Source organism: Panthera pardus, unplaced genomic scaffold (assembly GCF_024362965.1).
Source record: "Panthera pardus isolate Hobbes unplaced genomic scaffold, ASM2436296v1 HiC_scaffold_15, whole genome shotgun sequence".
Classification (NCBI taxonomy): Eukaryota; Metazoa; Chordata; class Mammalia; order Carnivora; family Felidae; genus Panthera; species Panthera pardus.
The window spans coordinates 8,486,648-8,509,733 of record NW_026526710.1 but is presented as its reverse complement, the minus strand read 5'-3'; the positions used below and the strand labels follow the sequence as shown (position 1 = coordinate 8,509,733).

General features: G+C 44.9%; 1 protein-coding gene across 3 annotated transcripts in view; it reads right to left on the bottom strand.

Moving 5' to 3' along the window:
- The window catches only part of FBXW8 (F-box and WD repeat domain containing 8), a 142,106-nt gene that overhangs the window by 86,341 nt on the left and 32,679 nt on the right, over positions 1-23,086 (bottom strand). For all 3 annotated transcript variants that reach the window (XM_019467338.2, XM_019467337.2, XM_019467339.2), the window contains exon 2: positions 16,541-16,645. In XM_019467338.2, coding sequence (XP_019322883.2) covers positions 16,541-16,639 — 99 coding nt within the window. In that variant the 5' untranslated portion in view covers positions 16,640-16,645. The remainder of the gene's footprint in view (positions 1-16,540; positions 16,646-23,086) is intronic.

Sequence of the window (23,086 nt, the reverse complement as noted above, 5' to 3'; positions counted from 1 at the left end):
AACATTCCGAGGAGCATTTATTCAAGAAAAATGTTTTCATCTTGGTAAGGGCAACTACCTCCATGTTGTTTTAACTTGCACTAATCCCATCCTCCTCTTCCGGCACCACAGGTAGCTCCACGGTAACCTTGAAAAACAACAGCCTCGCAACTATGGTGGCTGTGAAAACCAGCAGCCTGGAAGACACCGAAGGGGCCAGATGGCTTCACAGGTGCCCAAAATGCCATCCCCAGGGAATGGTCACCGTTTGACCTGTGAGACAGCCTGCTGGAAAGCTCTCTTCTGGAGGCTTGTCTTTATCTGACCTGACTCAAAGCTTCCTCTGCCTTACCTCCAGGGCATTTGTCCCAAACAGTAAGGGAGAACTGTTTAAGGTTGTGGCTGCCTGAGGTATCATTACCATCCTGGGGCTACAAAGAGTTGACCGAAACCTTAAAAGGGAAACCTGGGGAATGGGATGTCCATAAGGGGCTTTGAAAGGCTCCCACAGATTTCTGGGAGTCAGCGTCATGCACCTGTATAGGACTGTGTGTGCGCCCAGAAAAGGGGTCAGAAGGCCCTGACCTGTCACTCTGGCTAAACTTGAAGCTTTGCACAGCATGATGTGAAGGCTAAAACAGAGTTGTGAACTGCTGGCACAATGAAAGCCAACATACAGAAAGCAACTCCGCAAAAGATGGAGATTTATTGCTTCAACATATTTAAGGAAACCTCTGTCCAATCACTAACCACTCAGCTAAATGAGCAGAGATTTCAGTGGTCACACATGACAGAAAATACAAACCAGAGTATTAGTCCAGAAAAGTCACTAAAAAATAGCAGCAATGACAAACAGCAACAACTAACTCTCCAGAAGAGAGTGAATCACATTTTAAAGGAGTTGGCACATTTTAAAAGTCCAGTTTTTAAACACAAAATGTAGACACATGCAAAGAAACAGTAAAGAATGAACCATATATGGAAAGAAAAAGCAGCCTGAGCAAGTCCAGACTTTGGACTTATTAAACTAAGACTTTAAGTCAGCTATTATAAACATGTTCAAAACACTAAAGGAAAGCATGTCTAGAAAAATAAAAGTTATAAGCACAATGTTTCACCAAGTAGAAAATAGTGATAAAGAAACTTAAAAAAAACACAAGTTTTAAAGTCAAAAAGCACAGTAACTGAAATAAAAAATTCAATAGAGGGGCTCAACAGATTTGAGCTAACAGAATAATCAGCAAACTCAAGGTCAATTAAGATTATCCAGTCTAGGGGGCATCTGGGTGGCTTAGTTGGTGGGGTGTCCAGCTTCGGCTCAGATCATGATCTCGTGGTTCAGGAGTTCAAGCCCCGCATTGGACTCTCTGTTGTCAGCACAGAGCCTGCTTCGGTTCCTCTGTCCCCCCTCTCTCTCTGCCCCTCGTCAGCTCGTTCTGTCTCTCTCCCTCCCCCTCTCCCCCCCACCCCTTTCGGAATAAATAAACTTAAAAAAAAAAAAAAAAAGATTATCTAGTCTAAGGAAAAAAAAAAGGACAAAAGAACCCCCCTTCCCAAAATTAACAAAATTAACAGAACCTCAGAGACCTACTGGATACCATCCAAGTGGATCAACAAAGGCATTATGGGAGTCCTATAAGGGAAGGAGAAAGGGGTAGAAGGAACATCTGAAGAAATAATGGCCAGAAACTTTCCAAACAGGATGAAAAACATTGATCCACACACTAAAGCAGCTCACTGAACTCCATGAAGGATAAACTCAAAGAGATTCACACCTAGACACATCATAGTCAAACTGGTGAAAACTGGAAAGCAACAAAAGAAAAAGACACATTGTGTGTTCTTCTCATTAAAAATTAGGGAGGTCAGAAAGCAGTCGGCTGGCATATTCAAAGTGCTAAAGGAAGAGACTGCCAACCAGTAACTGCATCTAGCGAAACTATCCCCCCAAAATAAGAGAGAAATTATTCCAAGATAAATAAAAATAAGATAATTCATCACTAGTAGACTTGTCCTACAAGAAATACCAAGGGAGTCCTTTAGGCTAAAATACAAGGACACCAGACAGGAACTCAACCCACATAAATAAAGAAAGCAAACCAGTAAAGGTCATTACAAGAGTAAATATAAAAGACAGTATAAATATAGTTTTGCTTGCAACGCTTTTCTTTTACCTAATTAAAAAGATAACTGCCTAAAGTATAAAGTTGTGTTGAAAGGCTTTTAACAATAAAGACATAATTTGTATGAAATAATAGTTCAAAGAAGGGAGAAGGAATGAAGTTATATCGTAGCAGTTTTGCTATACTATTGAAAGTAAGTTGGCATTAATACAAACTAGATTGTTTCAAGACGTCAGTTGTAATCCCTGGGCAATCATTAAGAAAAAAAACTTTAAAAAGAGTAGCAAAAGATAAAAGGAATTAAAATAGTATGCTAGAAAAAGGTCTACTTAAACACAAAAGGAGGCAGTAATGAAGAGAAAGAGGAACGAAAATGACATAAGACATACAGAAAACAAATAGCAAAATGGCAGATATAAATGCTTCCTTATCAATAATTATATTAAATGGAAATGGACTAAGCACTCCAAGCAAAAGACAGAGATTGGTGGTATAAATAAACATGACCTAAGGATATGCTGACTACAAGATAACTACATACTTTTTTTTTTTTTTAAGTAGGCTTCACTCCCAGTGTGGGGCTTGAACTCACAACCCTGAGATCAAGACCTGAGCTGAGATCAAGAGTCGGACACTTAACTGACTGAGCTGCCCAGATGTCCCCATACATTTTTTTCAAGTAAACTCTGCACCCAACGTGGGGCTCAAACTCACAACCCCGAGATCAAGAGTCACATGCTCTACCAACGGAGACAACCAGGTGCCCTGAGACACACATACTTTAGATCCACACACACAAACAGTAGAAGGATAGAAAAAGGTATAACTTGTAAGCAGTACCTGAAAGAGAGCTAGAGTGCATATACCAATACCACTTAAAGTAATTTTTAAGACAAAAATGATTACTAGAGACAAAAGATATTTTTATAATGAGGGTCAATCCATCACAAAAACCTAACAATTGTAAACATATATTCCTAACAACAAAGCCCCCAAACACAAGCAAAAAAATGAAAAAACTGAAGAAATGGATAATCGGACTCCAATACCCACTTTCGATAAAAGACAGAATAAGTAGAGTATCTATCAACAAGAAAATAGAAGAACCCAACACTATAAACCAACTAGACATAAGAGACATCCATGGAACACTCTACTCAACAGCAATTTGAGCATTATTCTCAAGTGCAACGGAACACTCTACAGGATAGACCATATACCAGGCTATAAAACAAATCTCAATAAATTCAAAAGAACCAAAATTATACAAAGTATGTTCTCTGACCGCAGTGGAGTGAAAATCAGAAATTGATAAGAGGAGGAAATATGGGAAATTCACAAATGTGTGGAAATTAAACAACACACTAACAAACGTTAACATGCTAAACAACCAATGTGTCAAAGAAGAAACTGCAGAAGAAACTAGAAAATACTCTGCAGTGAGTGAGAATAACAGAACGTTCAAAACTTATGAGGCACAGTGAAGGCAGTGCTTAGAGAAAAATTTATAGCTATAAATTCCCATATTTTAAAAAATCGAAAATCTATAACCTAGCCTTCCAGAGGCTAGGTTAGAGAAAAAGAAAACTAAACCCAAGAAGAAAATAAAAATTACAACAGAAACGGGGCGCCTGGGTGGCTCAGTTCGTTGAGCATCCGACTTCAGCTCCAAGCATGATCTCATGGTTCAGGAGTTTGAGCCCCACATCCGGCTCGCTGCTGTCAGCACAAAACCTGCTTTGGATCCTCTGCTCTGTCCCCTTCTCTCTCTACCCCTCCTGGCTTGTGCTCACTCTCTCAAAAATAAACATTAAAAAAAATTTACACACACACAAATTACAACAGAAATAAGTGAAACAAAAAGAAAATGAAGTAAGTAAAAACTGATTACTTGCAAAGATCACCAAAATTTACAAACCTTTAGCCAGACTGACCAAATGGGGGCGTGGGTGTGGAGAAGGCTCAAATTCCTAAACCCAAGGAGAGGGGCCATCACTATCGACAACCACAAAAACGAAAAGCATTATAAAGGGACACTATGAACAATTTATATGCCAAAACTAGGTGATTATAGGCAAATGCTTAGAAAAAGACACAAAGTACTGAAGTTAACTCGAGAGGATGGAAAATCTGTATAGACTTACAAGAGGTTACATTAGTGATTAAAACAACAACAACAACAACAACTTAGCACAAAGCAAAGTCCAAGCCTAGATGACATCACTGGTAAATTCTAAATGTTTGAAAAGAATTTTTAAAATGGTTAAAACTAAGTTAAAAGAACTTTTAAAAGAATTAACTCTTACCAAATGTTTTAAAAGATTAATGAATTAACCAATCATTCACAAATTCTTCCAAAAACAAAACAAAAGAGGAGGGAACACTTCCCAACACCTTCTACGAGGCTAGGATTTCTCTGATATCCAAACCAGACAAAGACCTCACAAGAAAACTACAAACCAATAATTCCTGATGTGATGAACATACGTAAAAATCTTCAACAAAACCCTAGCAAACTGAATCCAGCTATGTACAACAAGGGTAGTACGTCATAACCCTGTGCGATTTGTCTCAGGAATGCAGAGTCAGTTTTAACACACAAATATCAAGGTGATATCCTGGTACTAGGGTCAAGGACAAAAACCACATGCAGTTCTCAGATTAACAAACACTTTAAAATTAAAGGGAGTTCATTATATTCAAAATAAATCTGTACTATACAAAAGAGTTCCTTCACATAATGATGTCCCTAAAGAGCCCTAAAGTGATAGGGATATAAATATAAATTTGATCAACTTTTTAGGAAGGCGTTCAAGGTCACCTGTATTATCCAAGGAGCAGCGAGATATAATAGAAAACCAGTTACACTTGGGGTGAAAAAAACCCCAAACCTCAGATTCTTGTGTCCAGGCTTTCACTAACTAGCTGCGGGACTGTGACAAGGTCACTAGGCTTTTCCGCACCGCTTTCCTCCTCAGTGGCGGGGAGGAATCCGACACCCTAAAATGTCTCTTGCAACACTAAACTATGACCTTGGGGCCTTGGTTTTCTCATCCTCCAAATGTGAGCCACCATATCCCACCACCCACAGAGCTGTTGTGCATCTCAAAGGGTTCAAGTGTTGTGCAAGTGTAATTCTTTACACACAGGTCACACGCTACACAGGTCACCACCGATAACACTACAGGATACGGCTCCTTATTGTAAACTTACGCTGCTCCAATTACTTTAAAGAAGTCATTAGCTTTTTATTTTTACAAATAACTTTTATTAAATCTATAGTGGGGTGCTACTTGCTCCACGGCAGCAGAAAGAGGCTAGAACTTAGAAGTAAAAGTTAGTCTGAGGGGCGCCTGGGTGGCTCAGTCAGTTAATTGTCTGACTTCGGCTCAGGTCATAATCTCACAGTTCGTGAGTTCAAGCCCCACGTCAGGTTCTGTGCCAACAGCTCAGAGCCTGGGGCCTGCTTCAGATTCTGTGTGTGTGTGTGTGTGTCTGCCCCTCCCCCACTCACGCTGTCTCTGTCTCTCAAAAGACAGACATTAAAAAAATAATTTAAAAAAATAAGTAAAAATTAGAATCTAAGAACTCGGGTTGTTTCAGTGTCAAAATTTCTGATTTCCCATCTCGAGCAGACTATATTAAAAACATTCCTTAGGATACCTTATTCAACGGAAAGGACACTAAAAGTGTCCAAGGGACACTGACCCACAGAACATTCTTGTGATGGCACACTGGAATTCTGGCTTCCTTGATTACATTTTTGCTGTGCACGCGGCATGTAAGCTCTAGGTGTGACAAACAATCATGTCACCTAGGTCACCTTCCCTTTAGGCACGGGCACTCTGCGTGGAAGGCACGGCGTCAGAAATTAGACCAGGTGGCACAAAGTAGTACGAGGCTCCAATCGCTTTTCTGAACCAAAGTGCCGCACCGTGATGCAGCAGGGCTCACACTGGCTCCAGCGTTCGATTGTTTAGGAACTGAAGAAGAGAGGTCCCGGAGACCAACCGGGGCAACTCCCCACCCCAGGAAGGGCTCCTCCTGGCAGCCCTGCTTGGGGAGAGGCTTCTGCAGAGAGCTGACCCTCACATCGGGCTGATCGACCGCAAAGCAGTCTGGCTATTAGGAAGTACTTCCTCCCTTTCCTTAGTAAAGGGAGGAAGTACTTCCTCCCTTTCCTTAGTAAAGGGATTCCACCCATGGCCCTAATTTTGCCTTTCCGAAGAAATCTCTCTTCCTTCTTCCACCTGATAGTTCTTCAAAAGGCTGAAGATACCACCATGATTCCCCTTAGTCATCTCGTAGGTCTAACTATCGTCCATTTCTTCAACTAACTGCCCTAGGACTAGACTGGTTCGTGTACCCATGATCTCTGAACGTACCCTAGTATTTAGGCATATACAGTAACGCCCTTCACATGTGGTACTCAGGATGGAACACTATCCCAAATGTGGGCTGTCAAGTGCCACAAACAGGAGGATTTTATCAGACGCTAATTTGCTGCTTCACTTGTAAATACACCATCGTGGCTACTAAACTCACAGTGCACCAAACCTTCTGGAGTCTGTTTAGTTAATTAAACATTTAAGGCAAACAACAACAAAAATGCTACAAACACCTGTGGACTCACCATCCCACTTAAGATACTGATAAGTTTTTTTTTTTTTCAACGTTTTTTATTTATTTTTGGGACAGAGAGAGACAGAGCATGAACGGGGGAGGGGCAGAGAGAGAGGGAGACACAGAATCGGAAACAGGCTCCAGGCTCCGAGCCATCAGCCCAGAGCCTGACGCGGGGCTCGAACTCACGGACCGCGAGATCGTGACCTGGCTGAAGTCGGACGCTTAACCGACTGCGCCACCCAGGCGCCCCAAGATACTGATAAGTTTAAGGTCCCACGGGGCACCTGGGTGGCTCAGTCAGTTGAGCGTCCGACTGCGGCTCAGGTCATGATCTCACAGCTCGCGAGTTCGAGCCCCGGGTTGGGCTCTGTGCTGATAGCTCAGAGCCCGGAGCCTGCTTCGGCTTCTGTGTCTCCCTCTCTCTCTCTGCCCCTAACCCACTCGCATTCTGTCTCTGTCTCTCTCAAAAATAAATAAACATTAAAAATATTTTTTTAAATAAATAAAATAAAAATAAATAAAAATAATAAAGTCCTGTATATTTCTGATGCACATACTCTCCCCTGCCTCAAGGGTAATCTGAATTTGGTGTTCATCATTCTTCAGAGATTTTTTGTTTTTTTTAAACACAAACGGCAATTAAAGTCCCTACCTCTTACTTTCACTGTATGTTTTTCTTAATATAATTTTAAAGCCCATTTTAAACCCCAGCTCACTGTACCCACCCCCTTCCCAGCATTTTAGCGCATCCCTGAATCCCAATTCTGTCATCTGTTGCGTTAGCTACTTCTCCCATGCACAACTCTTCTGCAAAATATGGTCTGCGGGCCTTTGCGTCTTATTCACACAAAAAAAAGTTAACCAGGATGGGGCTGAGGACAGAGCCCGTGGCAAACCACTACAGCCCTCCCCCCGACCAAGGCTGACACGGGTCCATTGAGAAGCCCACCCCAGGCCTGGCCACAGCACCAGTTACAAATCCACTTACCCACCTGCCAGCCCACACTTCCCCACCTTAGCCAGGAGGGCGTCAGGGAAACCAACCCGCACCTGATCACAAGGGGTCAGGCCATAAAGAAGGGGAGAGCGACTCTGTAACGCCGAAGCTCCAGTTCTGACGAGACAGAACAGCACGGTTTTATTAATTTGGGCGTGTTTGGTCCACAGCTGAGCCTGCCCCTGCCACGAGCGGTGTCTGTCCATCTGTCTGTGCCAGAGCTGAGTCTGAGCACCGGGCAGTCACGAAGAGCAGAGAGGGACGGACCAACGTGAGCTGTGAGGGAGCCAAGCCACAACTCAAATGGTTCCAGAGCAGAATCACCTCCCTAGCAGACCTCTGGGATTCGGGGTTAAATAAAGTAGAAGATCAGGGCTAACAGCCAGCAGCCCTAATGGGTCCTCAAAGGCAGCAAGTGCTAACTAAACACAGGGCAGCTGCCCTCTGATCTGGGGATACGTGAGCCTTTTCGGTCAAAATTATAAAATGTAAAATGTTGTAAAAACTATGAAATGTAACTGGACAAAAGACTCGGAGTAGCTGAGACAGAATATAAACGGTAGGCATTATTGCACAGACTGGCACTTTCCAAAGCAGGTTCAGTAAAACAACAGCTCCTCAGGGGGGGTTAATAATGTTACTTTTAAAAAGGATTCCATGGTCGGGGTGCCTGGGTGGCTCAATCGGTTGAGCGTCCGACTTCGGCTCAGCTCATGATCTCACAGTCTGTGGGTTCGAGCCCCACGCCGGGCTCTGTGCTGACAGCTCGGAGCCTGGAACTACTTCGGGTTCTGTCTCCCTCTCTCTCTGCCCCTTCCCCGCTCATTCTCTCTCTCTCTCTCTCTCAAAAATAAACATTAAAAAAATTTTTTTAAAAGATTCCATGGTCAGAGGAGTTTGGGGAACACTGGCTTAAACAAAACTAAGCAGGGCTATTCGCTGAAGAACTTCTGAGAGCTTTTGACCAACCGACACGTGCTGGAGCTCTCTCAGAAGGATGGGATACGCTGCGTTCCTCAAACTTACTTGGCTCCTGAACGCTTCCTGCAAGAACAGTCTGAGAGCTTTAGTGCTCTGCAGAAGACACTGGAGAGAACACCAATATGGGTTACCGGTGACCTGATTAAGGTCTGTGCTGGCCACAAGGAGCAGCAATTCTCCACCTGCCAGCTCAAGCTGCCAAACAGACCCCCTTTGCAGAACACTTCTCCCCTGTGGTGGGGAAGCTACAGGGAAAGGTTTTGGTCTCTGCCTTTACAGTCAGGTTGGATCCCAAGCCTGGACCAAGTGTGGGACGATATTTTTAACTCTCTAGTGCAAAAATTAGCTACAGGACATTTGTTCTTTGTTGTTATTTTATTTTTTTAATTTTGTTTAACGTTTATTTATTTTTGAGACAGAGAGAGACAGAGCATGAACGGGGGAGGGGCAGAGAGAGAGGGAGACACAGAATCGGAAGCAGGCTCCAGGCTCCGAGCCATCAGCCCAGAGCCCGACGCGGGACTCGAACTCACGGACCACGAGATCGTGACCTGAGCCGAAGTCGGCGCTTAACCGACTGAGCCACCCAGGCGCCCCTGTTGTTATTTTAACTAGATGGAGCCACTGAATCAGCGGCAGCGTTTGAAGAAAACCCAAATCCGATGCTCAGTGATTACAAACTAGAAGATACCAGTTAAAATAAACATTCTGGAATAGTTTTCATGAGATCGACTAAACCATACAGTTCTCAGCCACATTAAAATGGAGGAACTTTTTTCTCAGTGAGACCTTCAAGAAGTCCCCCATACATGAGACCTTAAAAGCACCGGAAGCAGAAAACAGGTTTTTCTCTCCCCTTCAAAGAAAATGCCAAGTCACTTTAAACAACATGACCTGAAATTTGTATAACAGGGTTTGGGGATGAAAAAGGGAGAACAAAAAGTCGATGTTTCGGTACATCACTCCCACTGCTAGCCCCTAGATCACAGGGCTTATTCTGTGGAAAGTAATATTCAGGATAAAGTTTAAATCCCGGATAACCAACAATAATCTCTTTGAGGGATTTACAAAAACTAGAGGCGAGAGTTCCTTCCAAAAAGGGATCAGGACTATACCTACAGTTAGGTATTAAACACAGAAACGTGCCAACAATTTCTTTGGCAAACTGTAAAGGGAGGGTGCTTTTTCTCTCTTCTTTTAAAGGAGCACAAAAATGACGGGTTTTAAGAATTTCTTTCAATCCTGAAAGGAAAAACAAAACAAAATAATAAGACCTAAACTTTCACAATTTTAAAGATTCTCACCAAAAAGAAAGCTAATAGTTTAAATTTCTTACATTAAATTAAATCTTGCAAGTTTATAAGCCTGAATTTTCCAAAGGCCTAATGGTCTTCAATACGCTAGGACTGGAATGGCTCTGCCCAGTAAAAGCCCCACTGAGTGAGCCTCAGCTGTGAGAATTTGCTAATAAAAGTGTCTCCAGCATTTTGCTTTATAGCACCACTGTGAATTACAGCATCAAAAAAAAAAAAAAAAAAGGAAAGAAAGAAAGCCCTTGGCTCAAAAACTAGCTTTATTAACTCTGCCTGGATTAGGGTGACCAGTGAGGCCCATGACAAGGGGAAAAGCATCATTGTTCTAGTCACATGTTCACGAATCAAGTCTATTTGGGGAAGATACACCTTGCACAGACAGTTCTACATACACTCATTATCTCAATTTCCTTATCTCCTTTTTCCCCATTCACTCTCAAACCTGCTCACCCCAGCCCCAGACTCACCCCGTGTGCACCATGCCACGGACTCTGGTCAAGGTTGCCCGTGACCTCCAAGGTGCTAAATCCAATGGCTACTTCTCAGTCCTCCTCTCGCTTGACTGACAGTTGCACTTAACCCTCTGATCGCCGTCTCCTCCTCGAAAAGGTCATCCCTTGGTTCCAGGGGACCGTGTGCTCTGGGTTTCTCCCCACGTCACAGGGACCGCCTTCTCCAATGCCTCATCTTGGCCTCTCACCACTGTGGTGTGACAGGGCTCAATCCCTGAGTCCCCCACCCCCTTCGCTCACTTCCCTGATGACCTCGTCCAGTTTCCTGGACTTAAATGCCAATGATGCGCTCACGGCTCCCCAGTTCCTATCCCCGTCCAGCCTCACATCTCACTACTGATCTTCCCCCAAAACTTGGTCATCTCACGGTCTTCCCCTGGTCAGTAACCACAATCTCGTCCGTGCGGTTGTTGAGGCCAAATAAACAGAGTCCCGGCCAACTCCACTTTCTCTCCCCCTTCCATTGCCATTGGCAGTCCCGACTTCGCCCACATCTACTGGCACCACGCGCTCCAAGCCACCATCTTCTCTCGTCTGGGTTATTTGAGTAGCTCACTCACGGGTCTCCCTGCTGCATCCTTGTCCCCCTTCAAGTCCGGTCTCCACACAGCAACCGAGATGATCCCGCTCAGAAGGGAAGTCAGACCTTGTAACTACTCCGCTCAAAGCACTCAAATGGCTTCCCGCCTCATTCCGAATAAACGTTCAAGTTATTTTGACGGATTTAAGTGCCTTTCACATTTTCACTATTTCTTCTTCTCTTATCCCCATTATACCTTCACCCCTATTAGTTTCCTGTTGGTGCTCTAACAAATTACCACAAACCTAGTATCTAAAAACAATACAAATTTATTCTGTTTGGTTCTGGAGGCCAGAAGTCTAAAATCAAAGTGTAGGAAGCAGGGCTCCATTTCTTCTGGAGGCTTTGGGGGAAATATCTGTTTCCCTCTTTCCACCTTCTATTCCTCAGCTTTGTAGTCTGTTCCTCCATTTTCAGAGCCAACAACGCACCATTTTCTCTTCTCTCTGACCTCCAGCCTCCCTCCTGGAGGGAGCCCACCTGGATCATCCAAGATAACCATCCCATCCCAAGATCCTTAACCTCCTCACATCTGCAAAGGCCCATTACCAGACGAGGTAACATACGCATAGGTTCTGAGGATTAGGAAGTGGACATCTCGGGGAAGGGGCATTATTCTGTCTACCACCTCCCCCCGGCTCTGACCTTCCTGCTGTTCCTCTACCCTAACAGGCGCGCGCCACCTCAAGGCCTCTGCACCTGCTACGGGCCTCCGCCAGAGACCTGCACAGCTTCTTTCTTCCCTCGTTCAGGTCTTTGCCCAAAGGTCACCTTCTCTGTGAAGTCTTCCCTGGCCGCTTACAAGGGCAGCCCCCACATCACCTCTGTGGGCACAGGTTTCTCCATAGCACACATCACCCTCTGGAACACACGTTACTTAACTAGGCGCTTACTAAAGGGGTAAATAACTGAAAGAGACGGAGAAACAAGTCCAACTTTTAAAAATTCAACACTTAGAAAAAAAACTGCATTGCTTTTACTTTCAATGGCCAGCTTCTGGCATGTACTGTCCTCAAGAGGCTCTGACTTTCTTATAAATACCAGTTCTCGCTTTCTGGGGGTTTTTTTCCCCCCTTCTTTTAAACTTTTTAATTAGGGACAATTTCAAACACACACAAAATAAAGTGAGCAGTAGAAAGAGCCTCAGGACTCAGTCCCCAGGACTCAGTTCAAGTAGTTATCAAGACCCTGCCCTTCTTCTTGCAGCCGGCTCCCCATCTTCTCCCAGAGTTGCTGTTTTTCAGTCACCCCCGTTAAAGGAGGCAGCCACGGTAACTCTGCGAATTAAAAGGAAACCCCTGAGGGGGCCTGGGCCCGGGTCATGTGTCCCTGGGAGATGGAGTCAAGTGGCAAAGGCCACTATTAAGGACGAAAGGAACCCTGCCAGCAGTTACAGGTTTTCAGAATCATTTCTGCTAAGAAAAATCAATCTAGCAGCGCTTGGCTGTGGACTCCCAGCTTGAAAGACTCCATGAAGATCTTTTAGCCATAAAACCTCAGATTTTAGTTGCTTCTGTTTGGATATCTGGGAAGATCACGAGATCGCATTTTCCTTAAAGCCTGAAATATCAGGGGTGCCTGGCCGGCTCAGTCAGTAGAGTGTGCTACTCCTGATTTCAAGGTTGTGAGTTCAAGCCCCATCTCGAGTGTAGAACCTACTTAACAACTTCAAACATCATGGTCTATCTAGTGTGGTGGGCTTTGGTTCCCAATTTATCTATTTTGGTATCACCTGCTTCTTGCTCACCAATTTTATCATACATCTTAAGCTGTTAACCTCCGTCTCTTCCCTTGTTCCTTTATTGCTCTCTTCATGCACGTTTTTCTACTTCTCACTTGAAGAATGTGACATTGTTACCTATGCAGCTAGATTTCTAAAATTTTACTTTAGCAAATATACATAAATAAAATGTGATACAAATGAAAATTTAAAAAAAGACCAAATTATAGAGATGAAAACAGATCAGGGTTGCCAGGGGTTAGGGATGGGGAGTGGCAGAGGTGGCCAGGCCAGAAAAGGTAGCACAAAAGATCCTTGTGATGAATGTTGTATACCTTTACTGTGTGGTCACACAAATCCACCACACCTGTGATAAAACCGCACAGAACTAAATTCACTCACAAGTGTACGTAAAACCGTGGAAATCTGAGTAAGCTCCGTGGACCGTACTGAGGTCAGTTTCCTGGCTTTGATAGGACTAGGTCGTTCCGCAAGATATTGCCAACGAAGGAAACTGGGGGAAGAGAACACAAGACCTCTCCGTACTATCTTTTGCAACTACCCATGAATTTATGATTATTTTTAAAGTTTTAAAAATGAAAGTCAGTAAATCCTAAAACCGTTACTCCTCAGAATTATTCATATTGTAATATAATAGCAGGCTTACTCTTCCCATAAAAAAAAACAAAAAACTTTCTGTAACTTTGAACTCGGTTTTGTAATTGTTATCCATTTCAAAATATTATCTTTTAAAGTGCCAGGGATCTTGTGGGCGTGCACACACACCCACATACAGAACCATAAAATTATAAGTAGCAAAATGATAAAGCCGTTCAATGAATCGCCCAGTGCGTAACTTTGTTTACTACAAGTCGCACTGTTCTCAAGACATCCCGGCATGGAACGCTCCCACAACGACACTAAATCCCTCGGGGGACAACTATGGATAGCAAGGAGCTAGAAAGGTCAGCATCAGAGGTATACAAGGATCACAAACTAATGTAGCAGGACTTTCTTTCTGGAAGCACAAAGCCTACAAAGCAGAAAAAGAGGGGATGCAGAAAAGAGCCAAAGTCAAAGCAAAATCACTTCTCCTGCACAGTTCGTGGCATAATTAAATCTCAACAAGTCCTTCCCGATCTGGGTTCCTTACTGTTAGTCAGTTACCAATTTGGCATGCAGATCTAAGCAAACAGGTTTTCTCCAAGGGCACACATCTAGTTCATGGTGCCAATTCCACTAGAACTGGCCCAATTTCACTAAAATCCCAAGGTGGCTCGATTAAAAGAGAAAAGAGACAGACAGGGACAGACAGAGCAAGCCCCCTCTAAAATCAAATCATAAAGCAGCAGGACATTCCACTCAACAGAAGGACTTTTTCCCAGTTTCAAAAATAAAAACACCCCAAGAAACAAATGAAAATGCTACTCATCTTTATTACTTTGCAGTTGTATTTTAATGCTCGAAAAAACAAAGCCAATTCTAAAAATCACTGGCCGCCCATGGTCACTTTCATGAAAAGGCGCTATTAAAAAAAAAAAAAAAAAAAATTCTTCGGTTCATAGACCAGAGCCACCGGAAGGGTTCTGCTTAAGAATCTTTTCTATTCATATACGTGTGCTCTAAAAATTAGATTGAAAGGAAAAACAAAAAACAAATCCAACTGGCCAAAGAGAGAAGAATTCTGGTGGACAATTGGACCACTGTGCTGCAAATGAAACCGTTCACACCTGCACAATAATCTCACCAGCATAACGAATCTCTCCTGAAACGCAGCCCCCTTGTACCAAAAGGGGGATCTCTTCTTCCACCAGATCCTATCTTTCACCGATAAACTCTTTGGATGAGAAAACCAGCAGCAGACGTGAAAGCCACATGGCCCTCTACAAAGCGGGGGAGCAAAAAGCAATGTTAAAAGAAATGATTCCTTGAACAGCAGCTCCCTATCAAGAGTGAAGATTTTATCATCTAATGCGGACTTTGTGGAAAACAGCTAGCTAGCTATTAGACCCTGTTCCAAGACTTCGGCTAACAGCATCAGGCTGAAATCCAGGAGTTGGACTCATTTAGCTACACCCTTGTTTTCAACTCTTGGGAACAGGGCCAAAGTGTAAAGTTAGAATAGAACAAATCCAATTTCCAAGGGAAAGAAGAAGACAATATAGGTACTCTTGCTTAATGCGATTGATAGGCTCCGAGCATGGTTTACGTTTCAGTCCGTTTTTATTTAGTGAATTTTAGCCCTGGAATAATTCCTTCCATCATTCCTAAAGATTCCAGACTCTGCATCAAAAAAAAAAAAAAAAAAAAACAGTCGCGAACACCCCCACGTAATAGTGTGGCAGTCAAGAACACTGTAAACTTTTTCAAATTCGTATCTAGGTAGAAAATTTTGATTAGGCAAACTGCTTCATAAAAAAATAGCATAAGCCAGAAACTTTTAAAACTGCCTTGTATTTTCTGGGACTTCACGGAAGTGCCAGAGTAGCGACCTCCAGAGTCTAAATCCGGTCACTACAGTTTACCCTCTCAGGCTGCCGTAATGTTTTTAACTCCACGTTCTTGGCGCTTCAGGGTTTTGTTTGTTTTTTACATTTTTTTTTAAAGTTTATTTATTTCAGTAATCTCTGCACCTCATGTGGGGCTTGAACTCACAACCCCGAGATCAAGAGTTGCATGCTCTTCCAACTGAGCCAGCCAGGCATCCCTGGAGTTTTAGTACCACTCCATTTTACCTAGCTCTTTCTTTTAAAGGTGTAGACACGTGTGTAAAATGCAGTCTAGAATCCAGGGGTAGGAAATGGTAGCCATTAGACAAATTAATTCTTTGGGAGTTATGGACAACAGATACTCTTTCTCCCGGGAAATACAGTTATCCGTGAAAGCCAAATGGTCAGCAATCATATATTTGTCTTTGGAGAAATTATACTCTTTGCCAAAAAGAGGTGAACAAGAGACCCAATTTAATGGCATAAACCTTTGCCTCTCCAAGTGTGGCCAAAGCCACGCTGACATTACCTGGTTCGGAACGCAGACTATGAGTCCCACTCCGGACCTCCTGAGTTGGAATGTGCATCTTATCAAGATCCCCTGGGATTCACGTACACAGTGAAGTGTGGCCGGACGGTATCTGCCACCGTGCCACCCCACGGGCGTATGGCCCAGAAGACAGGAGATGGGGACACCGATTTGCAATTCCCTCAGCGGGTGTCAGTTCTCAGGTGCCTCGCACCTCACTGAGTGGGATTCTAGTGTTTAAAGGGCGATTTGGACTCTACGCCTAAAACGCGACTTCGCGGTTTTGTCCCCAGGCTGACCCTCAGCTCCCAACCTAACGACTGGCTTGATTTGACCAAGGGCCGGCGGCATCTCTGCATCAAAAACAGCGAGGACACGAACAGCTCAGGCTAGCTCGAGAAGCAGAGCACAAAGTCGTCGGTCACGAGCACACTGCCACAGGCCAACCCTGCGGAGACTGCGGGGGAACAGAGCTCTTGAGCAGACAGTCACAAAGAGATAAACACCAACTGGAGATGTGGAGCAGAAGCCTTAGGTTCAGGGTTGCTTTCCTTCAAGCAGAGCGGCTACTTGATTCCTTCCTTCTTTCAAGTCTGCAGTTCTGGGAAGTCACGTTCTGTTACCCAGGAGCTTCCTATACTTTTGTCTCGCGTGGAAATCAACCTTGAACACCAGTTTAGTGGCTGCTTACCTGTGCGCACCTTCCCAGGTCTTTCCTGTCCAGATACTGAAATATGTTGATTGCCAGTTCGTAAGGCAGCTGGATGTCAAAGAAGGGCACGTCATCCATTTCATTCTGAGGAGAAGAAAAGGGAAAGAAGCTTACAATTCGGAGGAATGAAAATGCTCCTTTCGATGACAAGAGATATCGTGAGGTGGGAACGAGAGAGGTGCTGTCGTCCCGGGGGGAGCCCCGCAGTCTCACGACTCCACGGGGCAGTCACAGAACGGACTCACAACCGGATGGCCACGAGCCCACCCTCCTCACTCTTCACTTGTAAAATCCGCAAGGCCACTTCCCATAAGGCTTCACAAAGGAGAAGCAAGGGCGCCAGCTGACAACCTGGGGTGGGAGAGGTGGACGCCTCGGGCATCCGCGCACAGGCTGCGGGAAGCTCTTGGCCTCTAAGGGAAGCTGAGCGGTATGTAGCCAAGAAGGTGAGCTTTGGAATCGGAGGGGCCACCGGTCCCCCCAGGACAACTCTTACTTCACCCCCGCCCCCCGGAGGGCAGCGAGCACCCGCAGCCAGAGAAGCGCTGACCGAGGTAGGTCACTAAGGGGCCCCCGTCAGGGGAGCAGGGCTATAAATGGGGGGCGAGAAGTACACAAACGAAATGCTGCTCCTGAAGGAGGTGAGCACCGCCTCCCTTCCGCCGCTGGAGAAGCACAGGGTTTCCTAATGCACTCAGGGGCCCCCCGCCGGTGAACCTGAGGGAGCCAGTGCAAACAATGCAGATCTTCGGTGTCATTTATTAATGTGGAGAAATGAGAGCTCGCCTGCCTTTGGATAAGCAATTAGGGATGAGGTAACAGGCTTTATTTGAGAGATAAGGCTGTCATGACGATCCTGGTAGCACAAAGGAACGGGAGGGTGAAACGCAAAGAGAGCCAAGAGTGCATGTGTTCCTCTCTGCCTGTTCCCAAATCCACCTGCTGAAGTTCACTTTTGTATGTATTTCTGCAAAGCTAGGGAAAGCAGGCTGTTGGTCTCAATGGAACTTAATAAAATTCATTTTTAATAAGCTCTGGCTGACATCAGTGACTCGTAGGTTGCCAGCGAATTCGTAATTCACCGAACACGACGGTCCTCTACCACAAGCTACAGTCTGAAAGCTGAAAGCCATCTCGGCATTTTTAAGGGAACGTGAGCACTGATTTAGACCCGACCAAGATCCAGGGTAAAGATTTTTCTGGATCATGTTTCCATTCATCTAGGAGTCTCAGAGCTAAAAGATAACGCGAAGGCCTAAGAAGGAAATGGGTTGACTTTGCAACAACAGTGCAAGGCTGAGTACGAGGCCAAAAAGGAGCTCTGGAGGGAACAGAGCAAGAGCTGACAGTTCTCTGGGGGCAAAGACAGGGCAGAATGTGAAACCGGCAGAGAGAGGTTGGCCATACAGGGGGAGACGGAAAAACAAAACGGGAAAAAATCTGCAAGTGTAATCAGCAGGCGAAGGGGTCCCGCCTAAAAACATAACGGAAAGTCATTAGTCTGCTGTCAGGCTAGGTCCCCTCTTACAGCTAGTCGGCTTCATTCGTGAGGGGAAGAGGCAGCTCTCTCTCACTTGCCCCAGATACAACCGGAGACTCCTTCACACAACCCGGTGGGGGGCGGGGTGGGGGGGGGGTCACCCACTGCCAGCTGAGCAAAGCCACACACGAGCCAGCCTGTCATTTGTGACCCTGGAGTTCCCTCTGCTTTCTCTTGGATTACTGGACCATGATAAGGTGAAGGAGCCTACTTTACCTCCTTGGTAGAGAAACAAGGGAAAAATGCTTATCCTTCCTTAACCTCATACGAGAAGGAGGAAGGCCAACACAAGCCTGCACTCGTGCAAAGTGAACTCCTGTTGAGCTTTTCACAGTTAGAGACGCCAGGCATCACTTTCTTCCATCGGTCCCCCCTTCGGGACTATCAACTGCTTTCTGGATGTGACACTACTGTAATGAAGCAGGACAAATCGCCTTTGTTTTTAGTTATCCTAGGACAGAAAATCACACTTCTGGTGGCAGGAGGCTTCCTTCCCCCTCTTCTGCTCATCGAGATGGCCAATCCTCTATTCTCCCGGAGAACGGCGCCTCTGCCCTGCCGCCTTCCTCCTTGATCCCAACCACGGTGACCTCTGGGATGGAGGTTCAGGACCAAGAGTCAAACTGATAACCTTGGTTCTGCCAGCTGAGTAACCACGTGACCACGCTAAATACATCCGAGCCTCGGCTTCGTCTCTAAAGGAGAACGCACCTATTTGGGAGAGTTACAAGAATAAAGCGAAACGGTACACAGGAAGGGTGTGGGCGGGCCAAGTACCAGAGCAAAGCATACAATACCTGATTAATACTGCCATCTTCCTTCCTGGAGTGGCACCCCAGCTCTCTTGTTCCCCTTCAACAAGTATTGGCTGATTAGGTCCACATTCCACGGGGCTCCTCTACGTGCTGTTTACACAGAAAAGCGGTCTCCCCCTGTCCTACCAGAAGCAAAGGACAGCTGGCGACAGTGGAGAGGGGAAGGCACGCGGACATGAAGTATTCAGGAGTCTGAACGATGGGAGTGTCCATACGACAGGTCTTTTTCCAGAGAAACTTTCCAAGAGAATCACCAATTTTAAAAGGTTATACCACGGTAATAGCCAAAGAAGGATCTGCTTTAGTGCACAGTGGAAGACAACAGTGTAGCCACCAGCGAGAGCAGATGACCAGTCAGGGGTGTAATGTCCCTCACGCCAACAAATTAGCTGAGATGCCATGCTGGGCTCACTGTTGATGTACCTGTGACGATGCGTCTTGAGAACTGAACCTCACAGCAATGAATTATAATTATGTAAACACAAACATTACAAAGCCACACTTCTTAAAAATCACTGTGTCCCGAGAATTACAACGTCTAAACTCCAAAATGACTGTCAACCCCCAACAGATCAGATTCCAGACTCATGTGAACAACCCTCCCTGTTGCTACCACTGGTTGGGGAATGGCAGGGAAGGAAAGAAACCGATGTGCTAAAGGAAGGTCCACCTCTCAAGACCTACAGAGACCCGCAAGGTCAGGAGATCGAAGGCTGAAGTTTCAGGCTGCACACTTGGAATCTTTTTGGCAAGACATCTTTATCACCAGTCCGTGTAGTGGATGCTGCAGGGGTCTCTCAGACTCTACCTGTGGGTCCCTAACACCCATTCCCCCAGATGGGCACAGTGCTTCCTGCTCATGGCTCACTGGCTCAGCCTGACAGCAGAGTCCCTTCCTAGGCACCGCCCTTGGTCAAACAAGCTGCCTTGTCCAAGGCTACATCCCCTCCTGGAGCCCACATCCAGTGACCAGTCAACACCTAGGGACAAAGGCTTGGCCCCCTTGCCTCAGTTCGGGACTTCTGGGAAAGGCCAACCTGCTCAACTGCCTGCCCGCAGATCTCCAACCCAGAATCTGTTTCCCGAAAAATCCAACCTGTCTTCCCAAAGCAGCAGATGTGATCCAGGACAGTCCTGTACTGAGCACATTCCCAAAGGCTCTGCTGCACAACTGTGGAGACAGGAGCCTAGCTAACCCACTTCCCTTTCCTCCACTCGAGGAAGTGGAATGAAGTTATAGGGACATTATGACACCCAAAAGACAAAACAATCCAGAGTAGATTCAAGGTTAAATAAGTCACTCATAACTGTCGCTTTGTTATTAGTAACCCATCACTTGGGAAACACCTTACCAAAGATTGAGAGTTAGAAGCATGTTTGACCCTGTGGTTGAAAACGCAATTCTCTTATAGGGATCCAGGATTTGACAAGGATGTGGAGCCACATCCTGGACAGAGGTACTAGCCCACTAACTACACACAACCTACCAGGACTTAAGCACTCCCATCTGGCACTTCCCACAGTTCAGAAACAGAAGTAAAAAAAAACACCATTTGCTACCAGTATGCAGAGAAATACCTTATAATATAAAGGATGCTAGGAGATTTCCACCTAGGCCTTCCTGAAACACACAGCCATCTGAAAAGTTACAGGCCACGTGAACCAATTTTGTATCTATATGAACTTTCAAACATGGAAAGGGACAAGTTGACATTTCAGAAACAGAGATATCCCAAGAATGAAGAAGTTAAAGACACTGGAAATATTAATGTGGAAAACTGGTCACATTACAAAAAGGGCCACAGGACTACAATGTTTAGAGAGAATCGCTTCCCATTAATTTTATAGCCCAAGCAACGTGACAATGGCCAATAATGCTACAGAAAACTAATATATCGATGTATTAACATGGTTTCGAATTTGAGGAAAAACATCATGTGGATAAAACACAACTGGGCTTTTAACTCTTTATGGCTCAAATATTGATTCTTTACCACTATGGTGACTCTTGTCCTGTATTACATATCAAGACCATCTGTGGAGTTAAAAAAAAAAAAAAATGCCCCAAATTGCCTATTACTCCAAATTTCCAGGGGTGAGGCTCGAGTAGCTCTTCCTCAGGGATCCTCATGCACACTAGAAGTTGAGAACCACAACCCTAAATCATAGGTGGATTAAAAACAATCCTTTCTCACTCAAGCAAAAAAAAAAAAAAAAAAAGAAAAGAAAAGAAAACCCACACAAACCCCACAAAGGGCTCATGTTACTTTGTTAATTCAAAGTCAGTGAACAGTAGATTTTCCCAAAGTCTACTGGACTTCCTCCAAAAATGCTAAAAGAAATTGCAAACAGATCCATCCCCGGGGAGGCTGATTTGTACTCCTATGTGCTAATGTAAGACTAATTCTGTAAATGGATTGGTTTTGTGCCTTACTGTTAGAAATTTAATCTGTCTTCTCTGGTTTAGAAGAAGAAGGGGTAATTATTAAGAGCCAAAATCAGTGAGAAGTGAAGAAACAGACTCCACGTTTGTCCCCAGTGGACATCTCCAGGGCAAACAGAACACTCCAGATCTCTCTAGGTGGTGTCCAAAGGAACAGAGAAGAACACCTCAGACACACAACAGACATAGTAGTATTTCTGCTCCATCTGTGGCTGACAGGACACTTTTCTAAAGGAATTTCTCTCCATTCTCTGCCTCCTGCAAACGTGGAGTACGGCAGGACCACACAATCCCAACCAGAACAGAGGAGTGCTGGGTTCACCCGGGTCTTCTTCCAAAAAAAGAAACAGGGTCTGAAACACCGTCCAGATAAATAGGCATTTGTTCACAATCCCACAGTGGTCTTGAAATACATATTCTTATTCGTACCAAAAAAAAAAAAAAAAGCCCAAAGTACACCAAATAAATGTTAGCAGCAGTAGTCGCCTTTGAGCAACGGCATTACAGGATTTGTTTTCTTCTTCTTCTCAAATCCCCAAGTATTTTTACAATAAGTTTGTGGTATTTTCACAGACACAGCAAAGCAACACACTTTGGAAACAAGGGGCTCGCTGTTCAAAACACAATCTGGAATCAGGGCCATCCCAGGTGCTGGTGGCAAATGTGTTAAGAAAGGATGTCTACACTCATACGGCTCAAATCTTTGAGAGAGAGAAGTCATCGTCCCATGGAACAGCATCAAAACAGGCGACTACGAAAGGCAACATAAACGGTCCCCGAAGGTATTCCAAAGTTCATTAGGAAGTCAGCTATTTAGAACTTGAGAAGCATTTCTCCAAAGAAGCCGGGCAAGGAGTGGTTAAGCTCCAGAACAGTCCACAAAAAGCCAAGTTATCTCTTCACATTTAACCTAATCCCCGTACCTCTCGAGGAGAAAGGGCAAAAAATGTTTAGGTTTCTGTCGACTGTATGCGTGGAGACAGAAACGTAACACTGCACGGTCTAAGCGGCACGCTGCCTTGCACACAGCAGACACACGACTAAGGTCCGAGGGACTTTTTTTTTTTTAAACAGGCTTTCCAACTTCAAGGACAATTCTCATTCACCACCTACTGGTAGGATTCGGCTGGGCACTCTGGCAAGGGACGGAGGCAGAAAATGCCAATCTAAAGGACCGGGAGCGAGCGCTTGGCGTGGCAGCAAAAGAAGCCGGTGGGAGGCAAGAGAGGCGGGAGCTCTGCCTTCAAAGTCGCAGTTTAAACTGGAATCTGGGGCTCGTGGGTGGCTCAGTCGGTTAAGCATCCGACTCTAGATCTCGGCTCAGGTCATGATCTCAACAGTTTGTGAATTCGAGCATCGCATCGGGCCCTGCATGCTGGGCATGGAGCCTGTTTGGGATTCTCGCTCTCTCACCCTCTCTGCACCTCCCCTGCTCACTCTCACTCTCTTAAAATAAATACGAATTTAAAAAAAAATTAAATAAACCGGGATCGGAGCTTAAGGACCCAGAAAGGAGGTAAGACAGGTGAAGGGGCAGCTCCCTAGTCAGAAACTTGGACCAGTGTGCACATGGATTCATTTGTGAGAAGAGCAAATAGTTTCATGTCAAGTGTCCTAACCACTCCAAGGACGTTCCTACCATCAGGATTGGCTATATAATCTGTGGAGCCCCACGTAAAACAAAACAGGGGAGGCCCTTGTTGGAAAAGGATTAAAAAAATAAAAAA